Raw genomic sequence first — 25239 nt, 5'->3', positions numbered from 1 at the left:
TTGGCTTGCTTTATTGAGATACTTGCTTTATTGCAGTGTTCTGGAACTGAACCCACAATATCTCTGATGCCTCCCTGTATTACTTTTCACCATATACCTTTCTGTATTTTTTAATTTTTTTTAATCTGGAGTATGTTCTTTTATTCAGTTGTAACTTATCTTTTGTATTAAGTATTGCAATTCACATTATAAAAATTCAAATGGTACAAAAGGATATATGATAAAATCTCCCTTTCACCCCTGTCCATAGTCACTAGATTCTTTTCTCCAGAGTTGACCAATATAATCAGTTAGTTGTGTATTATTCCAAAGTTATTATGCCTATGAGAGCAAATACTTAAAACTACTTCCTACACACACCATAAATATACATTTCAAAAAATAGTAGCATACTATACATAATTTGTATTTTGCTTTTCTATTTACTATACCATCATGATTTTTCCATATGAGTACATAAAAGTTTTGTGCTTATATTTTATGGTTCCACCCTATTCCATTGTATGTATATGTAATAACTTATATAACTAGTCTCATTGATGGGAAGTTAGATTTTTTCCAGTTTTCAGCTATTATAATAATACTATAATGAATACTTGTACAGTTGCAGTGCTCTTGCCTATACCTAAGCACTTGTGTTGTTCCAAGTACTTTACATATCTAAAAGATCAATCCATAGAAGCAAAATTACTGGGTCAAAGGATATGTGCATTTGTAATTTTGACAGGTCTTGTCAAATTTTTCTCCATAGAGATTATACCACTTACATGCCTACCTTCAATATTTGTGTGTGCCTGTTTCCCTTACCAGTATAATATTTGGTAATGTTATAGTTGAAATATCATCTTTCAGTATTGTTTTAATTTTCCCTTCTTATCACAAGTGAATTTGATCATCTTCTTATATGCTTACAATCAATTTGTTTTTTCATTTTTTGTGTGTTAACTGTTCTCTTGTGCTGTTAGGTTTTTTCTTTTCGGTTAGAGAAATTAACCTTCTATACTATGAGTTGCAGGTTTTTTTGCAGTTTGTCAGTTGTCTTTTGAGTTTACTTACATTGGCTTTTCCCAAACAGAAATGTTTTATTTTTATTTAGTCAAGAGGATTGGTCTTCCTCTTTACTCTTACTGGGTTTTCTCTTATACATAAATTTTCCTCACTGTGAAATTATATTTTTTAAAAATCCCCATGAAATCTTCTATTATTTTTATGGTTATCCTAGTTAAAATGTGAGGAATGGATCTATCTTATTGTTCTCAAACAAATGTCCAGTTATCTCAACGCCATCTGTAGAATAATCCATATTATCTTTGTAATTTAAAAAGTGAGTTACGGTTTTTGCAACAGGTAAATGGCATTTATTAAAGGTAGGGGCAACTGTTATAAATTAAGATACTTAGAAGCCATATCAACCAAATGCAGCATGTGGACCTTATTGGGATCCTGATTTGAACAACCCAGGTGTCAAAAGACATTTTTAAGGTAATCTTGGAAAATAGAGTAGGAACTGGATATTAAGATATTAAAAAACTTGTAATTTTGGTGAATGATAGTTTTGTTTGTTCTTTTTTAACTGTTAAAGATAAAGAAGTATTTATAGGTGATTTGATATCTGGAATTTGCTTGAAAGTATGCCAGAAATGACCAACAATCATACGAAAAGATGTTCAGCATCATTAACTATCAGAGAAATGCAAATGAAAATGAGATAGCACCTCATACTCATTAGGATTGCTAGTATAAAAAAGAAAGGGGGGCGCCTGGGTGGCTCAGTGGGTTAAAGCCTCTGCCTTCAGCTCAGGTCATGATCTCAGGGTCCTGGAATCGAGCCCCGCATCGGGCTCTCTGCTCCGCGGGGAGGCTGCTTCCTCCTCTCTCTCTGCCTGCCTCTCTGCCTAGTTGTGATTTCTCTCTGTCAAATAAATAAAATATTAAAAAAAAAGAAAGGAAAAGAAATTTTGGTGAGGTTGTGGAGAGGTTAGAACCTTGTGCATTGTTGGTGGGAATATAAAATCAAGCAACGTCTATGGAAAACAATATGGAAGTTCTTTTTAAAAATTAAAAATGAAACTACTATGTGATTTAGCAATTCCACTTCTGAGTATATACCCAAAAGAACTGAAAACAGGATTTTGTTTTGTTTTTTAAAGATTTATTTATTTATTTATTTGATAGAGAGAGAGAGAGACAGTGAGAGAGGGAACACAAGCAGGAGGAGTGGGAGAGGGAGAAGCAGGCTTCCCGCTGAGCAGGGAGCCCCATGTGGGGCTCGATCCCAGGACTCCAGAATCATGACCTGAGCCGAAGGCAGGTGCTTAATCACTGAGCCACCCAGGCACCCCTGAAAACAGGATTTTGAAGAGAGATTTTTCACATCTATGTTTACAGCAGTGCTAGTCATAATAGCCAAGAAGTGGAAGCAACCCATAAGTCCATTGATAACAGAGGAAGAAATTGTGGTGTGTACATAGAGTGGAATATTATTCAGCCTTAAAAAGAAAGCCTTTCACATACTACGGTGTGAATGAATTTGAAGGACATTATGTTGAGTGAAAAAAGTCAGTTAAAAAGACAAATACTGTTTGATTCCACTTATATGAGGTATCTAAAGTAGTCAAATCATGGAAAGTGGAAGGGTGGTTGCCAGGAGCTGGGGGAGAGGTGAAAATGGGGAGTTGTTGAATGGGTATAGAGTTTCAGATTTGCAAGATTAAAATGTTTTGGAGATGTGTTTCACAACAGCGTTATTAAATCTAACACTATTGAACTGTACACTTAAAAATGGTTAAGATGGTAAATTTTATGTGGTTTTTTTTAGTCATGACTTTAAAAGTGCATTTAAAACTGCCAGAACAGGGACGCCTGGGTGGCTCAGTTGGTTGGGCGGCTGCCTTCGGCTCAGGTCATGATCCCAGCGGACTGGGATCGAGTCCCACATTGGGCTCCTTGCTCGGCGGGGAGCCTGCTTCTCCCTCTGCCTCTGCCTGCCACTCTGTCTGCCTGTGCTCGCTCGCTCTCCTTCTCTCTCTCTGACAAATAAATAAATAAAATCTTTAAAAAAAAATAAAAATCCCAGAACAAAAGGGCAGCATAGTAGATGAAACAATGACTTAACATTGATAGTGGTTGAAACAGGATAATGGTACCATAAGGGTTCGTTATGGTATTTCCTTTAGCTTTGTGTGTTTAAATTTTTCTGTACATTTTAAAAGTGAGATTTGGGGAGCATGGGCTTTGTAGACAGAGCTGAATTTGAATTCTAGTTCTACTTTTTAATAATTGGAATATAATTCACACAATATCATAAAATTTACCATTTTTTAAAAAGATTTACTTAGAAAAAAAAAGATTTACTTAAAGGAATGCACAGTTGAGTGGGAGGAAGGGTAGAGGGAGAGAAAGAATCCTTAAGCAGACTTCTGCTGAGTGCAGAGCCTGACTCAGGGCTTGATCCCAGGATCCTGAGGTCATGACCTGAGCTGAAATCGAGAGTCTGCCACTCAACCGACTGAGACACTCAGGCACCCCCAGATTTACCATTTTTAAGGTGTATAAGTTGTAGTCACAGAGTTGTGCAGCTATGATCACTGTCTAATTCCAGAACATTTTTAACACCCCAAAAGGATACTCAGTACCTTCTAGCAGTTATTCTTCATTTCCCCTTTCCCCCAGTCCCTAGCAACCACTAATCTATTTTTCCCTCTCAGTGGATTTTTCTATTCTGGAAAATTCATATAAAAGGAATCATATAATATGTGGCCTTTTTGTCTGGCTTCTTGCACTCGATATTGTTTTTAAGTTCATTGATGTTGTAGCATGAATCAGTACTTCATTCCTTTTTATAGCTGAATAATATTCCCTTGTATGGTTATATAATATTTTGTTTAACCATTTTTTCTGTTGATGGACATTTGGAATGCTCTGTGGCCCTGAGCAAGGCACGTTGCTTCTCTAAGCCTCAGTTTTCTCATCTGTAAGATGGGACTTGTAACACCAACTTGGTCTGATTGTGATGAAGAGATGGAAGGTACCATACTTAGCACTGTTCCTGGTACAGATGAATGCTCAGTGAGTGACTTGTATGAGAGGTATGCTGGAACAAACTAGCACCAGTGGACAGCATAAAACTGTACTCCTACTCTGACTCAATTGGAATTCATCATAACTCTAGGTGTAAATATGTTGCAGCACAAAGTAAGGATTTTTGGTTCCTTTGCTTGGAAAACAAACATGTACACATGTTGTTTGCTATCTGCTTATCAGTGACCCTCCCCTTGTGGACTTAATGTGTGACATGACTATCTGCTGTGACTAGTCTCTTCCCATAGCCTAGCAGAAGCTTAATGCATTGAAACTCCAGTCAGGTTGCAGAAAACTACCATTATTTTGTAATTTAAGTGAAAATAAAATAGGTTAGTTGAGTTCAGCAAAAATATTTAGGTCTATAGGTGTGAAAGCCAAAATCCAGGCTTTGTTCCTTCTGGCCATGCAACCTTAGGAATAGCAATGTGAAAATGGGGATGATAATAATAGATACGGCCTTTTAAGATTGAATATTAAATGAGTTAATGAATGCAGAGTACTTGGAATGCTGCTTAGCACATAGTATGTATTCAGTATCTGTTAACCATTATTATTCATATTGTTATGCTCCAGGTTTTATGTTGGAATCAGAAATAAAGAGATAAATTAAGTCTCTGCAGTCAAGGAAGTTAGCGAGGTATAACCAGTATGCAGATTATCTCAGTATGTTCTAAGTGCAGGGATAGAGGCATACACCTCTATTTAAGGGTCTGCCTCTGTTACATGAAAAATAATGTTCTCTAGGAAGAAGCCTGGTACGGTAGAAATAAGTGCCATCCCGATTCAGAATAGCCTGGGTTTGAATCCTGTGTACTCTCATTCATTATGCAGCTTTAGAGGCAGCCAACCTCTCATAGACTTAGTTTTCCCATTTCCAAAATGGGGTGATGTTTCTGACCTCTACCTGCTGGAAGTGCTCCGTCGTCTAAGATGTTCCTAAGAAATCAAGCAAGGATTTTTTTAAAGATTTATTTATTTATTTTAGAGAGACAGTGCAGCAACCCCCTGACCCCGGTGAGTTGGGGGAGGGGCAGAGGGAGAGACTTTTCAAGCAGACTCCCTGCTGAGCTTGGAGCCCAACGTGGGGCTCCATCTTACCATCCATGAGATCATGACTTGAGCCAAAACCAGGAGTCAGAGGCTTAAACAACTGAGCCACTCAGGTACCCACAAGCAAGGATTTTTTTAAAAAAGATTTTATTTATTTATTTGACAGACAGAGATCACAAGTAGGCAGAGAGGCAGGCAGAGAGAGAGAAGAGGAAGCAGGCTCCCCACTGAGCAGAGAGCCCGATGCGGGGCTTGATTCCAGGATCCTGGGATCACGACCTGAGCCGAAGGCAGAGGCTTTAACCCACTGAGCCACCCAGGCACCCCAGCAAGGATTTTTTTGAAAGGTGTTAGATTTTAAAAAAAAAAGAGTTAGATGAACTTAGAATTAGATTCTAACTATATTAATTTAACCTGTGTCTATTTCTACATGTAAGTTTTTTCAGGGGTGGGAGGTTGGGGCAACCTGAGGGTTTTGAAGGGTCAGGGGTGGGAGGTTGGGGGAAAGGTGGTGGGTAATGGGGAGGGCACGTTTTGCATGGAGCACTGGGTGTTGTGCAAAAAGAATGAATACTGTTACGCTGAAAAAATAAATAAAATGGGAAAAAAAAAAGTTTTTTCATCCATACCTACCTTATTCTTGGTTGTTCTTACAATGAGATAATGTAGGTAAGGTATATGTGGCATATAGAAGGTGATGAGCAATAAATAATGCTTTATTATCTTTCTAACAGAGGTTTCTTCTGTTACTGTGTGCAACAGAAACTTAATATATACCATGTTAATTTCAGTATTCTCTTTTTTTTTTTTTTTTTTGTATTTTTTTTTTTTTTCCCCCTTTTATTAATTTTTTCAGCGTAACAGTATTCATTCTTTTTGCACAACACCCAGTGCTCCATGCAAAACGTGCCCTCCCCATCACCCACCACCTGTTCCCCCAACCTCCCACCCCTGACCCTTCAAAACCCTCAGGTTGTTTTTCAGAGTCCATAGTCTCTTATGGTTCAGTATTCTCTTGAAATGCCTCACACCACAGTTTCATGAAAGCATTGGGCATCTCAATGAAAACATAGATAATGCTATCTTTGTTTATAGTAGGAATAATCAAGTTTGAATCTGGGAGAGACTTTTGTTGTTGTTGAGTATTGTGTTTAGCCGTGAGTGATCTTAAATTTCAACTACAAAATTTTGTTACTAACTTTCTGGACTCTAACCAAATATAGTCAGTTTCTGTTATATGACATATTCCTCTCTTCTTCCCTCCTAGGTCTTTCAGAGCCTTGAAGACCACCATTTGGAAGTGGTGGCTTTTTTCAGGGAAAATGGCTTCCATGGCCTTCTTGCCCATGATTCCGAGTATGCTCTCTACAATATTCCTTCTTACTACAGTTCCCATGCTCTGAAGCTGAGCTGGAATGGGAAGAATCTCACTACCAATCAGTTCCTGATGCAGGAGGTAGCCAAGCAGCTGGGCTTGAAGCGGATGAATTTTCCCATATTTGCTGCACTGCTAGGTAGGTATCCAAGAACAGGCTCCAGTGATTGGTGAAGTTTCCTTTTCCAGTGTTAAGACATGAAGACCAGCAATTTAGCCTATCATAATTGAATTTATCTTTTTAAAGTCCACATGCTAAACACTGTACTGGGGAAAACCCAGTAGGCTTTTGGGCTTCTTATTAGAAGCTCAGCATGTTTGTCTTGAATTTAATATAGGACATCCTAGAAAATTATTTTGATTTTTGTAAAACTTTTTTTGTTACATTCCATAACATTTTATACAGAGTACTGTCTTAGGCCAAATGTTTTACTAGCCCCAGATAGCTTTGGTGCCCTATTCAGAGCATTAGCATTTCTTTCCTGCTGTTTCAATTTAGATGAAGAACACAAGTTGTTGTATATGTTTTTCTTTTTCTCTTGTGCTAACATTGTATTATGAGAATTTCCAAACACACAGCAAAATTGAAAGAATTTGGTAGTGAAAATCCTATATATCCTATATCTACCACCTATATTCTGCCATTAACATTTTCCTATACTTGCTTTACCATATATCTGTCCATTGTAGCCATCCATCAACTTATCTTTTTTTTTTTTTTTTACTACACACCAGATATTTATTGGACTACCATTCATTAGAAAATAGGCACAAAATATTTTAGATGATCTGTTTGGTGGGTTTGATGAAGTCCTAGGTGGTTCCAACTGTGTAAAGCTTTACTCAAGGTAGGATTCTGCATCATTTAGTAAGCATCATACAATGTTTATTAAAAAAAAAAAAGAAAAGGAATCCTCAGATACACCCCTTTGTAATGCTGTCCAAGGATTGATCCCTAATGTGTCCTTGCCTATAACCACTGGTTTAAAAGAACATCAACTTATCTTTTAAAGATGCATTTAAAAGTAAACTCCAGGGATGCCTGGGTGGCTCAGTGGGTTAAAGCCTCTGCTGTCAGCTCAGGTCATGATCCCAGGGTCCTGGGATGGAGCCCTGCATCAGGCCCTCTGCTCAGCAGGGAGCCTGCTTCCTCCTCTCTCTCTGACTGCCTCTCTGCCTACCTGTGATATCTGTCTGTCAAAGAAATAAATAAAATCTTTTAAAAAAAAGTAAGCTCCAGAGAGTTGGTTATGTTTTTTTTTAAAGATTTATCTATTTATTTGAGAGAAAAAAAATGCAGGTAGGGGAGGGGCAGCAGGAGAGGCAGAGAGAATCTTTTTTTTTTTTTTTTAAAGATTTTATCTATTTATTCGACAGAGAGAGATCACAAGTAGGCAGAGAGGCAGGCAGAGAGAGAGAGAGGAGGAAGCAGGCTCCCCACCAAGGAGAGAGCCCGATGCGGGGCTCGATCCCAGGACCCTGGGATCATGACCTGAACCGAAGGCAGAGGCTTTAACCCGGCAGAGAGAATCTTAAAGTAGATTTCTGCAGAACGTGGAACCTGATATGGGGCTCAGTCCCAGGATGCTGAGATCATGACCTGATCTGAAACCAAGAGTTGGACACTTAACTACCTGAGCCACCCAAGCACCCCGAGAGTTGTTATGTTTTCAGGTGGCTTTCTGAGTACTGACAGCATGAAGGTTAATATATTGTCTCAGGTGTAACCTCTGCTTACAATCCCAAAGGATTTGAGTTTGGCATATCTAATGGAGTCAGCACAAGTCATAGAATTAGGCCTGTGACAGATCGCTGAAGTCACACCTCCCTGGTTTCAGTTTCTTCATCTGTGAAATGGAATGGTATACCTCATTGTGTTATTGACAGAATTAAATGAAATGAGACGTATAAAATGCCCGGCACTTAGTAGGCAGTCAGTAATTGTGGCTGCTATTATAAAAGGCAGAATGACTAGATGATAGATAATAGCATGGGCTTTGGAGCTTGCTTCTTATCCTGGTGGGGGCACTTATTAACCAAGCTACTTGGTTTATGTCACCAAACTTGTCTGAACCTCAGTTTCCTTATCTGTAAAATGGGGATAATAATACTCTTAGGCATGGTTATTACAATAATAAAACGTATAATGCATGTGATACATAGTAAGTAATCAACACATAGATACTATAGATATTACACTGAGAATCTACACCTCTGTGAATTATTTGATTATTTTCTTCCCCAGAAGCCCTTTCATGGCCTGGAGGTGCTATGAAAACATTTGCACAGTCAATAAATGACAAATGTACTTTATAGGTAACCACATTCTTCCAGATGAGGACCTGGCTGCTTTTCACTGGAGCCTCTTGGGACCAGAGCATCCCCTTGCGTCACTTAAGGTAAAGTGCCCCCATTTCCTGCCTAAACATCCATGCCTAGGGGATATCAGGTTTTTTCTATTGGAGTTTTGATAGAATAATTACCTTTCATTAGGCTTAAATTATTTCAAATACAGAAATTATAATTATGATCAGTACCCTTAATATCTTTTTCCAGTATAGTTAACACACAGTATCATATTACTTTGAGGTATACAGTATAGTGATTCCACACATCGAGCGCTCACCAAGACAAGTACACTCCATAGTCACCATCACCTATTTAATCCATCTCCACACCCACCCCCGTCTCTCGTAACCATCAGTTCTCTACAGTTAAGAGTCTGTTTCTTGATTTGTCTCTCTTTTTTTTGCTTTGTTCATTTTTTTCTTACTTAAATTCCACATATGAGGGAAATCATATGGTATTTGTCTTTCTCTGACTGATTTATTTCACTTAGCAGTATACTCTGTAGCTCCATCCATGTCATTGCAAATGGCAAGATTTCATTCTTTTTTATGAGTATATATATATATATATACACACACACACATATATACACACACACACATACTGAATATATATATACACACACATACACACATACATACATACATACATACATACATACATACCACATCTCTTTATCCATTTTTCTATTGATGGACACTTGGGCTGCTTCCATAATATGGCTATTGTAAATAGTACTGCAGTAAACATAGGTGTACATATATAGTTTTGAATTAGTGTTTTCATGTTCTTTGTGTAATACTCAGTAGTGCCATTACTGGATTGTAAGGCAGTTCTATTTTTTAACTTTTTGAGAAAACTCCATACTGTTTTCCACAGTGCCAGCACACTTTGCATTCCCACCAACAGTGCAGGAGGGTTCCTTTTTCTCCACATCCTCATCAACACCTGTTGTTTATTGTGTTTTTGATTTCAGCCATTCTGACTGGTGTGAGGTGATACTCATTGTTAGTTTTGATTTGCAATTCCCTGATGATAAGTGATATTGAGCATCTTTTCATGTGTCTGTTGGCCATCTTCATGTCTTCTTTGGAGAAATCTCTGTTCATGTCTTCTGCCCATTTTTTTAAATGTTCATTTTTTAAAGACTTTATTTATTTACTTGACAGAGAGAGATCACAAGTAGGCAGAGAGGCAGGCAGAGAGAGAGGAGGGAAGCAGGCTCGCTGCTGAGCAGAGAGCCCGATGCGGGACTCGATCCCAGGACCCTGAGATCATGACCTGAGCCGAAGGCAGAGGCCCAACCCACTGAGCCACCCAGGCGCCCTTCTGCCCATTTTTTAATTGGATTATTTGTCTTTTGGGGTGTTGAGTTATATCAGTTCGCTCTATATTTTAGATATAAACCCCTTATCATATATGTCATTTGCAAATACCTCCTTCCATTCAGTTATAGGTTGCCTTTTCATTCTGTTGATTGTTTCCTTTGCTGCACAGAAGCTTTTTATTTTGTAGTCCCAATAGTTTATTTTTCCTTTTGTTGCCCTTGCCTCAGGAGTCATGTCTAAAACAATGTTATTATAGCCATTGTCAAACAGATTACTGCCTGTGCCTTCTTCAAGGATTTTTATGGTTTCAGGTCTCACATTTAAGTCTTTAATCCATTTTGAGTTTCTTTTTGTGTATGGTGTAAGAGAATGGACAAGTTTCTTTCTTCTTCATGTACCTGTCCAGTTTTCCGAGCACCATCTCTTGAAGATAATACCCTTAACATCTTAAGGATTCATATAAACCTATGAAGTTAAATACTAATACCCCAGTAAATGAGATAATGAGCAAAAGACTCAAGTGGACAGTTCACAAAAGAAGAAATACAGTGGCCAATAGTATGACTAGATAGGTGTTAAATCTCCCTAGTGATCACACATGTAAATTAAATGATTTTTTTTAACCTAACAGTTTGGCAGATACTGAAAAACAAGTCTGTCCACTACTGTCAAGGCTATGTTGAAACTGATACTCCCATACGTTTCTGGTGGTAGTGTAAGTTGGTGAATATATAACTTTTCTCTAAATTCTTTCACTCTTCTAGTTCATACCTTTCCCTCTCTCCTTAAGCTGCTGATACTCCCTCCTCCTTGCTCACTGTCAGCTCATGAGCTAGCTTCCCATTTCACTGAGGAAATGGATGCATTTGAAACAGCACTTCACCGGCTCCTAGCCTTTCATCTTCTCACCTACATGCATCTATGTGCCCACATGTTCTGCTTGCCTTGTGTTAGCTGTGGATGACCTGTCCATGTTCCCGTCTAAGGCCAACCCCTCTACTGACATGCCAAATCACATTCCCTCTTGCTAACTGAAGGGCATCACTTTTGCAATTCTTACTTCTTTCTCCTGCATCATCAGTTTTTCTCTCTTCATTGGATTTTTCCCATCAGATTTTTCCCATCTTAAAAAAATAAAGCAAATCCTGCTCTTGACCTTACTCCCTCCATCCAAGCTATTGTTCCATCTTTCCTTTTCTCTATGGAACCACATTTCTTCCTTCCCTTATAGAAGAACACTCTAGAGAATCATCTACACTTGAACTGTTTATTATCCATTTTCCCTATTCTTTCTGCAATCTGTTTTAAATTGTTCTTGACAAGGTCCAGATGTTCATAATCCTTGATGTTAATAAATCTAATGGCCAATTCTCAGTTTTCATCTTACTTGACCAGTTAGTGACATTTGACCCAATTGCTTACTCCCTCTTCCTTAGAACATGTTCTTCACTTGGCTCTAAGGACACCACTCTCTTCTAGTTTCCCTCCTGCTTCACTGGCTGCTGCTGCTGTTTCCTTTGTTGCTTCTTTGTCTTCTTTTCTACTTCTTATGTTTGGAGTGTCCCTGAATTCTGTCCTTGGTCCCTTCTCTCAGTTCTCCCTACACATTTTGCCTTAGTGATTGATAGCATCCAATCTCATGACTTTTAAGTATCACCAATCCATTGATGACTCCTAAATCTGTATCTCTAGTGTTGACATGCCTCTTGAACTCCAGATTGTAATATCTAACAGCCTACTAAACATCTTAAGGAAGTGTATCTAAGTGGAAACTTGTGATCTTTCCCCTAAATGTGTTCCTCCCAGAGCCTTCCCCCATTTTTATTAATGGCAGTCTCATCCTTCTAATTGCTCAGGCTAAAAACCATAGGTCATCCTTGACTTCTTGCTCTCTTTCTCACACCCTGTATTTCCTCTGCTAGCAAATACCATCAGTTCTCCTTCCAATATATGTCCACTTCACACCATTTTCATTGCTACTACACTGGTCAAGCCACCATTATTTCTTGCTTGGATTATTAGAACAGCTTATTAACTATTGGTCTTCTGTTTGCACTCTTCCCTCCCCAAAACCTATTCTCAGTACAACAGCAAGAGTGAAGGTTAAAAACTGATTCAGATCATGTTACTTCTGTATTCAAAATCCTCCAGTGCCTCTTCATGTCACTCACTCAATCGTGACCAGGGCCTACAAAGTCCTGTACTGACTGGCCTCTGTTACAGTTATGATGCCATCTTTTCTTTTCTTTTGTTTGTAGAACCTTTGTACTTATTATTCCCTCTACTTGGGATGCTTTTCCCTCCCACATAGCTTTGTGCCTCACTCTTAAGAGGTATTCTCAAATGTCATTCTCTCAGTGAGGCCTTTCCTGACCATCTTATTTAATATAATTAATGAATATTAAATATTATTTAATATTATGCTTGTGCATGTGCATGCACACACTTGAATTCCCAAGGCCATCCTCTGCTTAGATTTTCTCTGTAGCACTTATCTACATCTAGCACAGTGTGCATTTTACTTATTTATTCTGTTTGACTCCCCTCACCCTATTCTGACACACCTACACCGCAATTTAAGCTTCCATGGGGATAGCGATCTTTCTGTCTTGTTCACTGCTTTATTCTTGGTGCCTGTGACAGCACCTAGTTAGTACACAATAGGCAGTAAACACTTGTTGAAGGAATCAGTGGTACAGCCTTTTGCCCAAACGATTTTATATAAAAAGTCTTTAAGAAGTTTATACTCTTCGACTAATTATAATTTTAGGAAGCTTGTAATTATGTAACTGGAAAATGAACAAAAAATCATACCTACATTTTTATCATGGTATTAAAAAAAACCTGGAGATGGAGAGGAGAAGGGAGTTGAGGGAAATTGGAAGGGGAGATGAACCATGAGAGACTATGGACTCTGAAAAACATTCTGAGCGTTTTGAAGGGGTGGGGCGTGGGAGGTTGGGGGATCCAGGTGGTGGGTATTAAGGAGGGCACGTATTGCATGGAGCACTGGGTGTGGTGCATAAACAATGAATCTGTTATGCTGAAAAGAAATAAATAAATAAAAACCCTGTATTTAAAAAATTTTCGAGCATCATAAAAATAGAGAAAATAATAGCATAGACAGTCACTGTTGTAACATCTTCTAGCTCCAACAGTTATCAAGATGTAGCCATACTTGCTGGGGTTTTTTTGTTTGTTTGTTTCTGTTGCTAATGTATTATAAAATAAATTCCGGACCTCAAGTCATTTTACTCCCACATTCTACGATATGCATCTCTAAAACATAAGGGCATTTTCATGCATGAGCACAATGCCATTGTTACTTTTAACAAAATTAATGATAATTTCTTGGTATCATTTTAATATCTAGTCCATTTTAAGATCTTCCTGATTGTCCCAAAAAGACTTTTTTGTGGTTAGTTCAAATTGGGATCCAAACCTGGTCTTAAAATTAAAACCTTACCTTTAATAGCAAAACATTGAAGCAGCCAAATGGTATTATGAAAGAAAACTGATGAATTATGACAGTGTCATCAACTAGTGGCTCTCTCCATAGTAGGATTATAAATGATATGATGTTATTTTTCTTTATACTGTTTGATCTTTTCCAAGTGTTGTATACTGAGAATTACATGGGAAAATATTTTCAAAGAAAAGATTTTAACTACCTATCAGTACATTTACTGAATTTGAATTCTCTGTCTTAGGCCTACCTCACTCCTTTTTTTAAAAAAAGATTTTATTTATTTATTTGACAGACAGAGATCACAAGTAGACAGAGATCACAAGTAGGCAGAGAAGCAGGCAGAGGGAGAGGAAGGGAAGCAAGCTCCCTGCTGAGCAGAGAGCCCGATGTGGGGCTCGATCCCAGGACCCTGGGATCATGACTTGAGCCAAAGGCAGAGGCTTTAACCCACTGAGCCACCCAGGCGCCCCCTACCTCACTCTTTGTCTTAGTGATCCATCACTGATGTCAGTGTACCTTGCGTATTTTATCTCTTCTAGGTGCGAGCTCATCAGCTGGTGCTTCCTCCCTGTGATGTGGTGATCAAGGCTGTTTCTGAGTATGTTAGTTCCATCAAAGACCCCTCAAACCTGGATGTGGTTGGGAAGGATGTTTTCAAACAGTCTCAGGTAAGTTGGCTTCTACTTAAGAGTCACCAGTTTTCTTACCTTTACTAGTACCACCAGCAGATCTGATTTTTTTTCTCTGTGCTACCTATCTTCTCTCCTTGTAGCTGCTTGTCTCTTCTCCGTGCTTACAGACCAGAGCCCTAGAGTTTCCTCTGAAAACAATACTAGGCCTGGGCTGAAAGGGTTCTTTAGCTTTTCCCCACTAATTATCAATGTTATATAAGCTCATTCTGGAAAATTTAGAAAATAAAGCCATTTAAAATCTCATTGCTCACAAACAACTTGCTGTAGTTATCACTCTAGAATATGTCCTTCTTCTCTTCTATTTGTTTCAATGTATACTTTAAAGAAGTTTTTGCTTAGTAGAGGTTAATGGGTAATGAAAAAGACTACAAGGTCCACATAAAACAAAAAACAATACGTCATTGTTAATAATGATATATGGGCTCTACTGGGAATTTGTCTTGTGAAATAAAATTTAAAGTTAGGAAAATAAGTTAGTTTTATTTCTAATAATTTAATTTATACTTGCAGTATGGGTTTTTCAGTTTATTTTTAAAATTAACATAAAGTAAAACCAACATTTATATATGTGTGTATATAGTTCTGTGAATTTTTAGCACATGTGTAGATTAAATCACCCCAGATATCTCTCATGCTATCCCTTTGTAATCACACCCAAACATCATTACCTTCTGCAAACTACCAGTCTGTTCTCTGTCACTACAGTTATATCTTTTAGAGAATAACATATGAATGAAATCATACAGTATGTAATCTTTTAAGAATAACATTTTTCTTTCAACATAATGCCTTCAGGAATCTTCTAAATTGTTACATATTACATCATCAATAATTCATTCCTTTTTATTACCAAGTAGTATACATTGTGTGGCTATACCATAATATGTTTATTTATTCACCCCTGGAAGATATTTGAGTTGTTCCCAATTTTTGGTTGTTTGAATAGAGTTGCTATAAACATTTGTGTACTGGGCTTTTTCTTATGAACAAAAGTTTTCATTTCCTTGGTGTGAATGCTTAGGAGTGGGATTTCGGGGTCATATGGTAGGCACATCTTTAACTATAACTTTATAAGCCCCTGCCAAACCATTTTCCAGTGTGGCTGTTTCATTCCTCCCTAGCTCTTGTTACTGTCAGTATTTTTTTACAGCCATTCTAAAAGGGGTATAGTGGTAGTTCTCCATAATTTTAATTTGCATTTCTCAAATGAGTAATGATGAACACTTTTTTCTTGTGTGTATTTGCCATTCATCAACCCTTATTGGTGAATATTCTTGAACAGTCTTTTGTCCATTTTTACCCGAGTTGTTTATTTACTCACTGTCGATTTTTGAGAGTTCTTTGTATATTCTTGCTTAAAGTCCATTGTCAGATATCTGGTTTGCAAACATTTTCTCCCTGCCCGTAGTTTATTTTTACATTCTCTTAACGGTGTCTTTTTTTTTTAAGATTTAATTAATTTATTTACTTGACAGAGAGATCACAAGTAGGCAGAGTGGCAGTCAGAGAGAGAGGAGGAAGCAGGCCCCCAGCTGAGCAGAGAGCCCGATGCGGGGCTCCATCCCAGGACTCTGGGATCATGACGTGAGCCAAAGGCAGAGGCTTTAACCCACTCAGCCACCCAGGCGCCCCTTAACAGTGTGTTTTGCAAAGGAAAAGTTTAAAATTTTCATCTGTTATGGATCATGCTTTTGGTGTCATCTATAAAAATCCTTTGCCTAACTGCAGGCATGCTAATATTGTCCTGGTATAAAAATGATATACTTTTACATTTTATATTTAGAACAAATCATCCATTTTGAGTTCATTTTGTATAACGTGTCAGGTGTTTTTTTGTTTGTTTGTTTTTGTTTATTTACAGCATAACAGTGTTCATTGTTTTGGCATCACACCCAGTGCTCCATGCAGTACGTGCCCTCCCTATTACCCACCACCTGGTTCCTCAACCTCCCACCCCCCCCCCCGCCCCTTCAAAACCCTCTGGTTGTTTTTCAGAGTCCATAGTCTCTCATGGTTCATCTCCCCTTCCAGTTTCCCTCAATTCCCTTCTCCTCTCCATCTCCCCATGTCCTCCACATTATTTGTTATGCTCCACAAATAAGTGAGACCATATGATACTTGACTCTCTCTGCTTGACTTATTTCGCTCAGCATTATCTCTTCCAGTCCCGTCCATGTTGCTACAAAAGTTGGGTATTCATCCTTTCTGATGGAGGCATAATACTCCATTGTGTATATGGACCACATCTTCCTTATCCATTCATCCGTTGAAGGGCATCTTGGTTCTTTCCACAGTTTGGCGACCGTAGCCATTGCTGCAATAAACATTGGGGTACAGATGGCCCTTCTTTTCACTACATCTGTATCTTTGGGGTAAATACCCAGCAGTGCAATTGCAGGGTCATAGGGAAGCTCTATTCTTAATTTCTTGAGGAATCTCCACACTGTTCTCCAAAGTGGCTGCACTAACTTGCATTCCCACCAACAGTGTAAGAGGGTTCCCCTTTCTCCACATCCTCTCCAACACACGTTGTTTCCTGTCTTGCTAATTTTGGCCATTCTAACTGGTGTCAGATGGTATCTCAATGTAGCTTTAATTTGAATCTTCCTGATGGCTAGTGATGATGAACATTTTTTCATGTGTCTGATAGCCATTTGTATGTCTTCGTTGGAGAAGTGTCTGTTCATATCTTCTGCCCATTTTTTGATATGATTATCTGTTTTGTGTGTGTTGAGTTTGAGAAGTTCTTTATAGATCCTGGATATCAACCTTTTGTCTGTACTGTCATTTGCAAATATCTTCTCCCATTCCGTGTCAGGTGTTTTTGTTTACATTTTGCATATGGTGTTCAGTTGTTTCAGCAGTTTGTTGAAAAGACTGTCTTTCTCCATTGAATTGCCGTTTGTGTGGGTCTGTTTCTGAACACTGTTCTGTTGAGTTGACCCATGTGTCTCTTTGCAAATAAGACTCTGTCTTGAATACTGTAGCTTTATGGTAAGTCAAAATTAGGTAGTGATCCCTCCAATTTTCTTTTTTTTATCTTTTTCAAAATTATTTTGTCTATTCTAATTCCTTTCTCTCTCCATAATCATTTTAGAATAATCTTTTCTGTAGCCATAAAAATAATCCTGCTGGGATTTTAATGAGAATTCCTTATATTAAATATACAATTGACCCTTTAACAACATGGAGGTTAGGGAAACTGACCCCCCCATGCAGTAAAAAATCCATGTATAGGGACTCCTGGGTGTCTCAGTCAGTTAAGGATCTGCCTTTGGCTCGGGTCATGATCCCTGGGTCCTGGGATCGAGTTCCACATCAGGCTCCTTGCTCACTAGGAAGGCTCCTGCTCCCTCTGTGTGCTCTGCCTGTTCTGCCTGCAGCTCTCCGTCCTTCTGCTCTCTGTTTGACAAATACATAAAATCTTTTTAAAAAATCTATGTATAATTTTTAATTCCGCCCAAACATAGCTAATAGCCTATTGTTGCTTGGATGCATTACTGATGACATAAACTGTCAACCCATATTTTGTACGTTAAATGTACTATATACTGTATTCTTATGATAAAGTAAGCTAGAGGGAGAAAAGGTTATTAAGAAAATTATAAGGAAGAGAAAATGCATTTAAAGTACTGTATTGTATTTATCAAAAAAAAATTCATATATAAGTGACCCACACAGCTCAAACCTGTTGTTCAAGGGTCAGCCGGCTAGATGAATTTGAGTTTTTAGATCCAGTAATACAATTATCTCTCTCCATTTATTTAGTTCATCTTTGATTGTTTTCATCAGCAGTATATAGTTTTCAGCATACAAGTTCCATACATTTTTTTCTTTTTTATTATTCTTTAAATTTAATTAATTAACATAAAATGTATTATTTGTTTCAGGGATATAGGTCTGTGATTTATCAGTCTTATAGTTTGTAATTCATCAGTCTTATATAATACTCAGTGCTCATTACCACACATAACCCTCCCCAATGTCCATCACCCTGTTACCGCATCCTCCACCCTCTCCCCTCCAGCAAGCCACAGTTTGTTTCCTAAGATTAAGAGCCTCTTATGGTTTGTCTCCCTGTCTGGTTTCATCTTGTTTCATTTTGTCCTCTCTTCCCCTATGATCCTTTGTTCTTAAATTCCACATATCAGTAAGATCATATGATAATTGTGTTTCTCTGATTAACTTATTTTGCTTAGCATCAGACCCTCTAGTTCCATCCACATCGTAGCAAATGGCAAGATTTCTTTTTTGGAGGCTGCATAATATTCCATCGTATATATACACACCACATCTTCTTCATCCATTTATCTGTCAGTGGACATCTGGGCTCTTTCCACAGTTTGGATATTGTGGACATGGCTGCTATAAACATTGGGGTGCAAGTGCCCCTTCAGATCACTACATTTGTATCTTTGGAGTAAATACCCAGTATTGCAATTGCTGCATCATAGGGTAGCTCTATTTTCAACTTTTTGAGGAACCTCCATACTGTTTTCCAGAGTGGCTGCACCAGCTTGCATTCCCACCAACAGTGTAGGAGGATTCCCCTTTCTCCACATCCTCCCCAACATCTGTTGTTCCCTGATTTGTTAGTTTTAGCTATTCTGACTGATGTGCGGTGGTATCTCATTGTGGTTTTGATTTGTATTTCCCTGATGCCGAGTGATGTGGAGCACTTTTTCATGTGTGTGTTGGCCATTTGGAGGTCTTTGCAGAAATGTCTGTTCATGTCTTGTGCCCATTTCTTGATTGGATTATTTGTTCTTTGGGTGTTGAGTTTGATAAGTTCTTTATAGATTTTGGACACAGCGTTTTATCTGATATGTCATTTGCAAGTATTTTCTCCCATTCTGTCAGTTGTCTTTTGGTTTTGTTGACTCTTTCCTTGCTGTGCAAAAACTTTCTATCTTGATGAAGTTCCAATATTTCATTTTTGCCTTTGTTTCCCTTGCCTTTGGAGACGTATCTGTGGCTGAGGTCAAAGAGTTTCCATGTATGTTCTCCTATAGGATTCTGATGGATTCCTGTCTCACATTGAGTTCTTTCATCCATTTTGAATTTATTTTTGTATATGGTGTGAAAAGTGCTCAAGTTTCATTCTTTTGTATGTTGCTCTCTAGTTTTCCCAGCACCATTTGTGAAAGAGAATTTTCCCATTGATATTCTTTCCTGCTTTGTCAAAGATTAGTTGGCCATAGAGTGGAGGGTCCATTCTTGGGTTCCTTGTCAAGGATTAGTTGACCATAGAGTGAGGGTCCATTCCTGTGTTCTCTGTTCTGTTCCATTGATCTATGTGTCTGTTGTTGTGCCAGTACCATGCTGTCTTGATGATTATAGCTTTGTAATACAGCTAGAAGTCTGGGATTGTGATGCCACCAGCTTTGGTTTTCTTTTTCAACATTCCTTTGGCTATTTGGCATCTTTTCTGATTCCATAGAAATTTTAGGATTATTTGTTCCAGTTCTGTGAAAAAAGTTGATGGTATTTTGATAGGGATTGACCTGAATCTGTAGATTGCTCTAGGTGGCGTAGACATTTTAACAACATATGTTCTTCCAGTCTACGAGCATAGAATGTTTTTCCATTTCTTTGTGTCTTCCTTAATTTCTTTCATGATTATTCTATAGTTTTATGAGTACAGATTCTTTGCCTCTTTGGTTAGGCTTATTCCTAGGTATTTTGGGTGCAATTGTAACTCCTTATTTCTTTCTCTGTTGCTTCATTATTGGTGTATAGAAATGCAACTGATTTCTGTGCAGTGATTTTATATCTTGCCACTTTGCTGAATTCCTGTATTAGTTCTAGCAATATTGGGGTGGAGTCTTTGGGGTTTTCCACATAGAGGATCATGTCATCAGCAAAGAGTGAGAGTTTGACTTCTTCTTTGCCAATTCGGATGGCTTTTATTTCTTTTTGTTTTCTGATTGCTGAGGCTAGGACAAACCCCATACATTTTTTAAGAGTTATTTAAGTATTTTATAATTAAGGCACCTCTTTTTTTCATTTCAATTTCTAATTGTTCATTGCTACTGTATTAAAATATGATTGTTTTTTGTGTGTTGACCTTGTATCCTGCAACCTTCCTAAACTCACAAGGAGATTTTTAGTAGATTTCTTGGTATTTCTGTGTAGATGATCAATTGTGAATAAGGACAGTTTTATTTCTTTTCTAGTCTCTTTGCCTTTTTTTTCTCTTACTGCACCATCTAGGATTTCCAAACAATGGTGAATAGGAGTGATGAGAGAGGCTATATTTTTTTCTCATGTTCTCAATCTTTGGGAAGAGCATTCAGTCAGCATTAAGTTTTATATTAGCTATAGGTTTTGTAGATGTACATTATCAGGGTGAGGAAGTTATGTTCCTCGTTTACTAAGAGTGCTTATCATTAAAGGATGGTCTGTTTTGTCAAATATATTTTTTTGCATCTGCTGATAAGCTCATGTGCTTCTTCTTCTTTAGTCCATAGATTTTTGAATATTAAACCTTCTTTGCATTCCCAGGATGTGGTGAAGGTATACTTCCTTTCTTATATTATTGGATTTGAATTACTAGTACTTTATTGAACATTTTTGCATTTATTTTCTTGAGGAATATTGGTCTATAGGGGTTTTTTGGTGCTGTTTTGTCTGGTTTGGTGTAGCAGGGTAATGCTGGACTCAAATGAGTTGGCAAGTGTTCTTCTCTTTTTTGGGGGAGAGATTGTGTAGAATTGGTTTTTCCTCTTTAATTGGTAGAATTTGCCAGTGATTTCTTGCAGAGATTTCTTTGAATTTATGCTGTTCAGAGTTTTCTAACCTTCTTGAATATCTAAGTATGTCTTTTACTAAATTTGAGAAGTTTTCAGCTATTTTTTTTCAAATAGTTTTCCTGTTCCATGTTTTCCTTTCCTTCCATGAGTATAATGACACCAATGTTAGAACTTTCGGTATTCCTGTGTATCCTTGAGGCTCTATATTTTTCAATAAAATTTTATTTTTGTCACTGATTTTCACACTGGATAATTTCTTTTGATTTATCATCAATTTCATTGACTCTTTCCTTGGTCATCTCTGGTCTGCTATAGAGCCCATCCAGTGAGGTTTTTTAAAATTTTGGTTATGAATTTGGTTATGGATTGTTAAATTCTATAATTTCCATTTGGTTCTTCTTTACATATAATCTTTTTTTGCAGAGACTTTCCATCTTTCTTTTTTGTTTCAGAAGTGTTCGCCTTACTTTCAAGCACTTTTATAAAGCTGCTTTGACATCTTTGTCAGATAATTCCAGCATGTTTGTCATCTTGGCATTGAGATTCTTGGTCTTGTTTCAATATAATAGGGAATGTTTACAGTTTTGTTTTAGGAGGCAATTGACCCATTTAGGTTCAGACCACAGGTTCTTACCATTCTTCTGTGGGCAGTGGTATCATTGTCAATGCAATTTTCAAAGTTTGCAGACTTATCTGGCTTGGTCCCATGTGTATGCCACACACTCAGTATCCAGTCTGGGACTTGTTTGGTTGTTTATTTCTTCAGTTCTCAGAATCTGTTGTCTGCTGTTTAGTGTCAGATCCACCCATTCTGTTGCTGCCTCTCTATTATCTCTTCAGTACTTCTGGTTCATATGGTTCCACCCTTTCTCAGTGTCTGGGGCTAACCAGCAGAAGGATAGAAAGAGAGGAAAAGCATCGAAAGCTCGCCCTACCCTACTGAGACTGCTGCTTCTCTGATTGGAGAGGAAGGTTGCCATGCTGCCACATTAAGTTTGTTTCAGGCTGGTACAAATGAGAACAGAAAAAAGGAAAAGAAAAAAAATTGGGGTGTTTCCATATACCTTCTTGAGTTTTCAAGAACCCCTTTCCCATTCTTTAAGCCAGAACTAAACTTGAGTTTCCCCTGGTGCTCTCTGTCCACATCAGTGTATGCTTCCAGGTGTTAGACTGCATTCTGTCCACACCAAGGGATACTGCAAGAAAAAGAAATGCTAAACTCACAGTTGATTCTGTGATACTTTGAATTCTGGTCTTCTTCCCCAATCCTCCTGCCACTGTTTACTTTTCAGAGTCTTCAAATAGTTGCTCCTAGGTTTTATAACAACCTTCCTGTGGGAATAAGGTAGTGTGTTTACTCCATCTTATCTGGAATGGAACTCTCTCCGTAGATTTTTTTTTAAGCAAATAAAGCATGAAATCAGTACTTCTTTTTGGGAACATAAGTTTTCCTAACTAGTTATATGGTAGCACAATCTAGCATCCATTACTTTACATCTAACTTCCTAGCATAATGAGAAAAAGGGTTATTTTTCATTTAAAAAAATGTACTTGGGCTTTATTTTCCCAAAGGGCTTAATTTCTTTTTATATTCAAATCATTATTTTTCCAAGTGCCTTTCCTAACATCTTCTTTCATAATTCTTTCTTCCACTGTTTTTAAACACTAACTGTACCAGATCTCTTGTTCCATGACTTCTAGCATGATGTACACAGTCCTCCATCATTTCCCTTGACTTAAGGAAATCTTGACCTTTATAATAGATTTTGCTCATTCACTTTATTGATTTCCATTGTACTTTCAGATGTTTGCAAAGGCACTGACTCACAAAGAAAGAAATTCACATAGTGAGTAGGGAAAGATGTTAGTGTTAAGTAAGAGATACTGTTTAGATGGAGAATAAATTTTCCTTCCCTTTTTTATTGTGATAAAATATATATAACATAAAATTTACCATCTTAATCATTTTAAGTTTGCAGTTCAGTGGTATTAAATACATTCATAGTGTTGTGTACCCATTACCATCATCCATCATCATTATTCTTCATCTTGTAGAACTGAAACTCTATACCCATTAAATGATAACTTTCCATTTTCCCCTCCCCTCCAGCCCTTGGCAACCCCAGTTCTACTTTCTTTCCCTACGATTTTTTAAAAGATTTTTATTTATTTATTTATTTGACAGAGAGCAAGGGAGAAAGAGAGAGCACAAGCAGGGGGAACAGCAGAGGGAGAGGGAGAAGCAGGCTTCCCACTGAGCAGGGAGCCTCATGTGGGACTCCATCCCAGGACCTTGACATCATGACCTGACCTGAAGGCAGATACTTAACTGACTGAGCCACCCAGGTGCCCTTCTTTGCCACTTTAGGTGCCTCATCTAAATGGAATTAAACACTATTTGTCTTTTTGTGACTGACTTACTTCACTTAGCACAATTTCCTCAAGGTTCATCCATGTTGTAACATGTGCCAGAATTTCTTTCCTTTTTAAAACCAAATAAAATTCCATTATATGTTGACAGGAAAAATTTTGTAAGTGTTCATCTGAGTGGTGAATGTTTTTGATATTACAGCTTTTGGTTCCCTTTATAACTTTATGATATTTGGAATCTGGATAATGACTCTTCATAGTAACAAGGATCCCCCTTTTCACTAAACAATAAGAACAAAAAATTTTAAAAATAGGGACTTTGCTGTGAATTCCACTCTAAATGTTTTACAGTGTTTCCTAGTCTCCTTTGTATGTGTGTATGTTTTGATGTGTAAAATTTTTTTTTAAGATTTTATTTATTTATTTGACAGAGATCACAAGTAGACAGAGAGGCAGGCAGAGAGAGAGAGAGGGAAGCAGGCTCCCTGCTGAGCAGAGAGCCCGATGTGGGACTCGATCCCAGGACCCTGAGATCATGACCTGAGCCGAAGGCAGCGGCTTAACCCACTGAGCCACCCAGGCGCCCCTTGATGTGTAAAAATTTTTAACCTGCTTTTTTCACTTAACATTATGTCTTAAACCAGTTTTCATTGTTGTTGTATAATTTTCATACATATCATTTTTAGCAGTTGTAGAATTATGAGAGCTCTTTTAAACAAACATACAAAAACTGCTAGGTAATAGCACTAAAGGACAATGTTCTACTCTGCTTCCCATGTTCTCTGGGGATCTATAGAAGAAAAGGGTAGGACATTATTAAATATGATCATATATTTAATACTGAATATACTTCCACAGACAAGGTCCCATGCTAGATACTAAAATATAAGTGTGAATAAACTCTTCTCTGTTCTTGCAGAACTTTTGGTTAAATGGGAGGCAGAGGCGCATAAATAAGTACAACAAAGAAAAACCACAATAAATATGTCACAGAAGGAAAGGTTTCATAGAAGTTGTACCCTTGAAGGAAGAGTAAATGTTATGTCAGGGCACAGAAGAGTGATCCATTGAGAGACATACTCGTGGGTCGGGCCTGGTTAGTACTTGGATGGGAGAGACATACTCGTAATTCAGTATTTCAGGGAATGAGGTCATAGATCTTTACTCACTGATGTTGAATAGTTTACAAGTTAAGTGCAGAAAGCAAGTTGAAAAAAACAGTATAATAATATGATTCCATATACATGGAAAAAGCAAAACTATATTGGTATATATACATAATATGTATATGACAGGACACAGATCAAACTGATAACACTAGTCACTTCTGGGGAGGGGAGTAAGTACAGAGCTATAGATATTAAGGAAGACTGTATGTCTTTTATCTTTTAGGAGATTGTTAGGTGCGTAATTAAATATAATCTGGAAATAATAGTGAATATGTAACTAATGGATCCTTGATACAGTGGAATATTATTCAGCCAAATATCATTCTGTAAGTCAGTAATTTGTGTAATCTTGAGATTTGGGATACTTCTTCAGACAAGTATATACTCAATAGATTATTGAGAAAGCAGAGTGATTTTATTTCTAAGTGAGGCTAGAGGACCTGGTGATCTTGATTTCTGTCTTTGTGTGCCTGAATGTTTATAAATAAAGACATCTGGAATGCTATATAGATCCTAGAATGTTAACAATTATAGATTCTGAGAGAGAAGATTATAAATGTTTAAAATTTTACTTTTTTGGATTACATATTTTAATAATTTTT

General features: G+C 37.6%; 1 protein-coding gene across 2 annotated transcripts in view; it reads left to right on the top strand.

The window, feature by feature from the left end:
- The window catches only part of FAM120C (family with sequence similarity 120C), a 120027-nt gene that overhangs the window by 16498 nt on the left and 78290 nt on the right, over nt 1-25239 (top strand). For both annotated transcript variants that reach the window (XM_045994707.1, XM_045994709.1), the window contains exons 2-4: nt 6401-6647; nt 8825-8907; nt 14194-14322. In XM_045994707.1, coding sequence (XP_045850663.1) covers nt 6401-6647; nt 8825-8907; nt 14194-14322 — 459 coding nt within the window. The remainder of the gene's footprint in view (nt 1-6400; nt 6648-8824; nt 8908-14193; nt 14323-25239) is intronic.

This window comes from Meles meles, chromosome X (assembly GCF_922984935.1).
Source record: "Meles meles chromosome X, mMelMel3.1 paternal haplotype, whole genome shotgun sequence".
In the NCBI taxonomy this organism is placed as follows: domain Eukaryota; kingdom Metazoa; phylum Chordata; class Mammalia; order Carnivora; family Mustelidae; genus Meles; species Meles meles.
The sequence above is the reverse complement of the archived record's forward strand: the minus strand, read 5'-3'. Positions and strand labels throughout refer to the sequence as shown.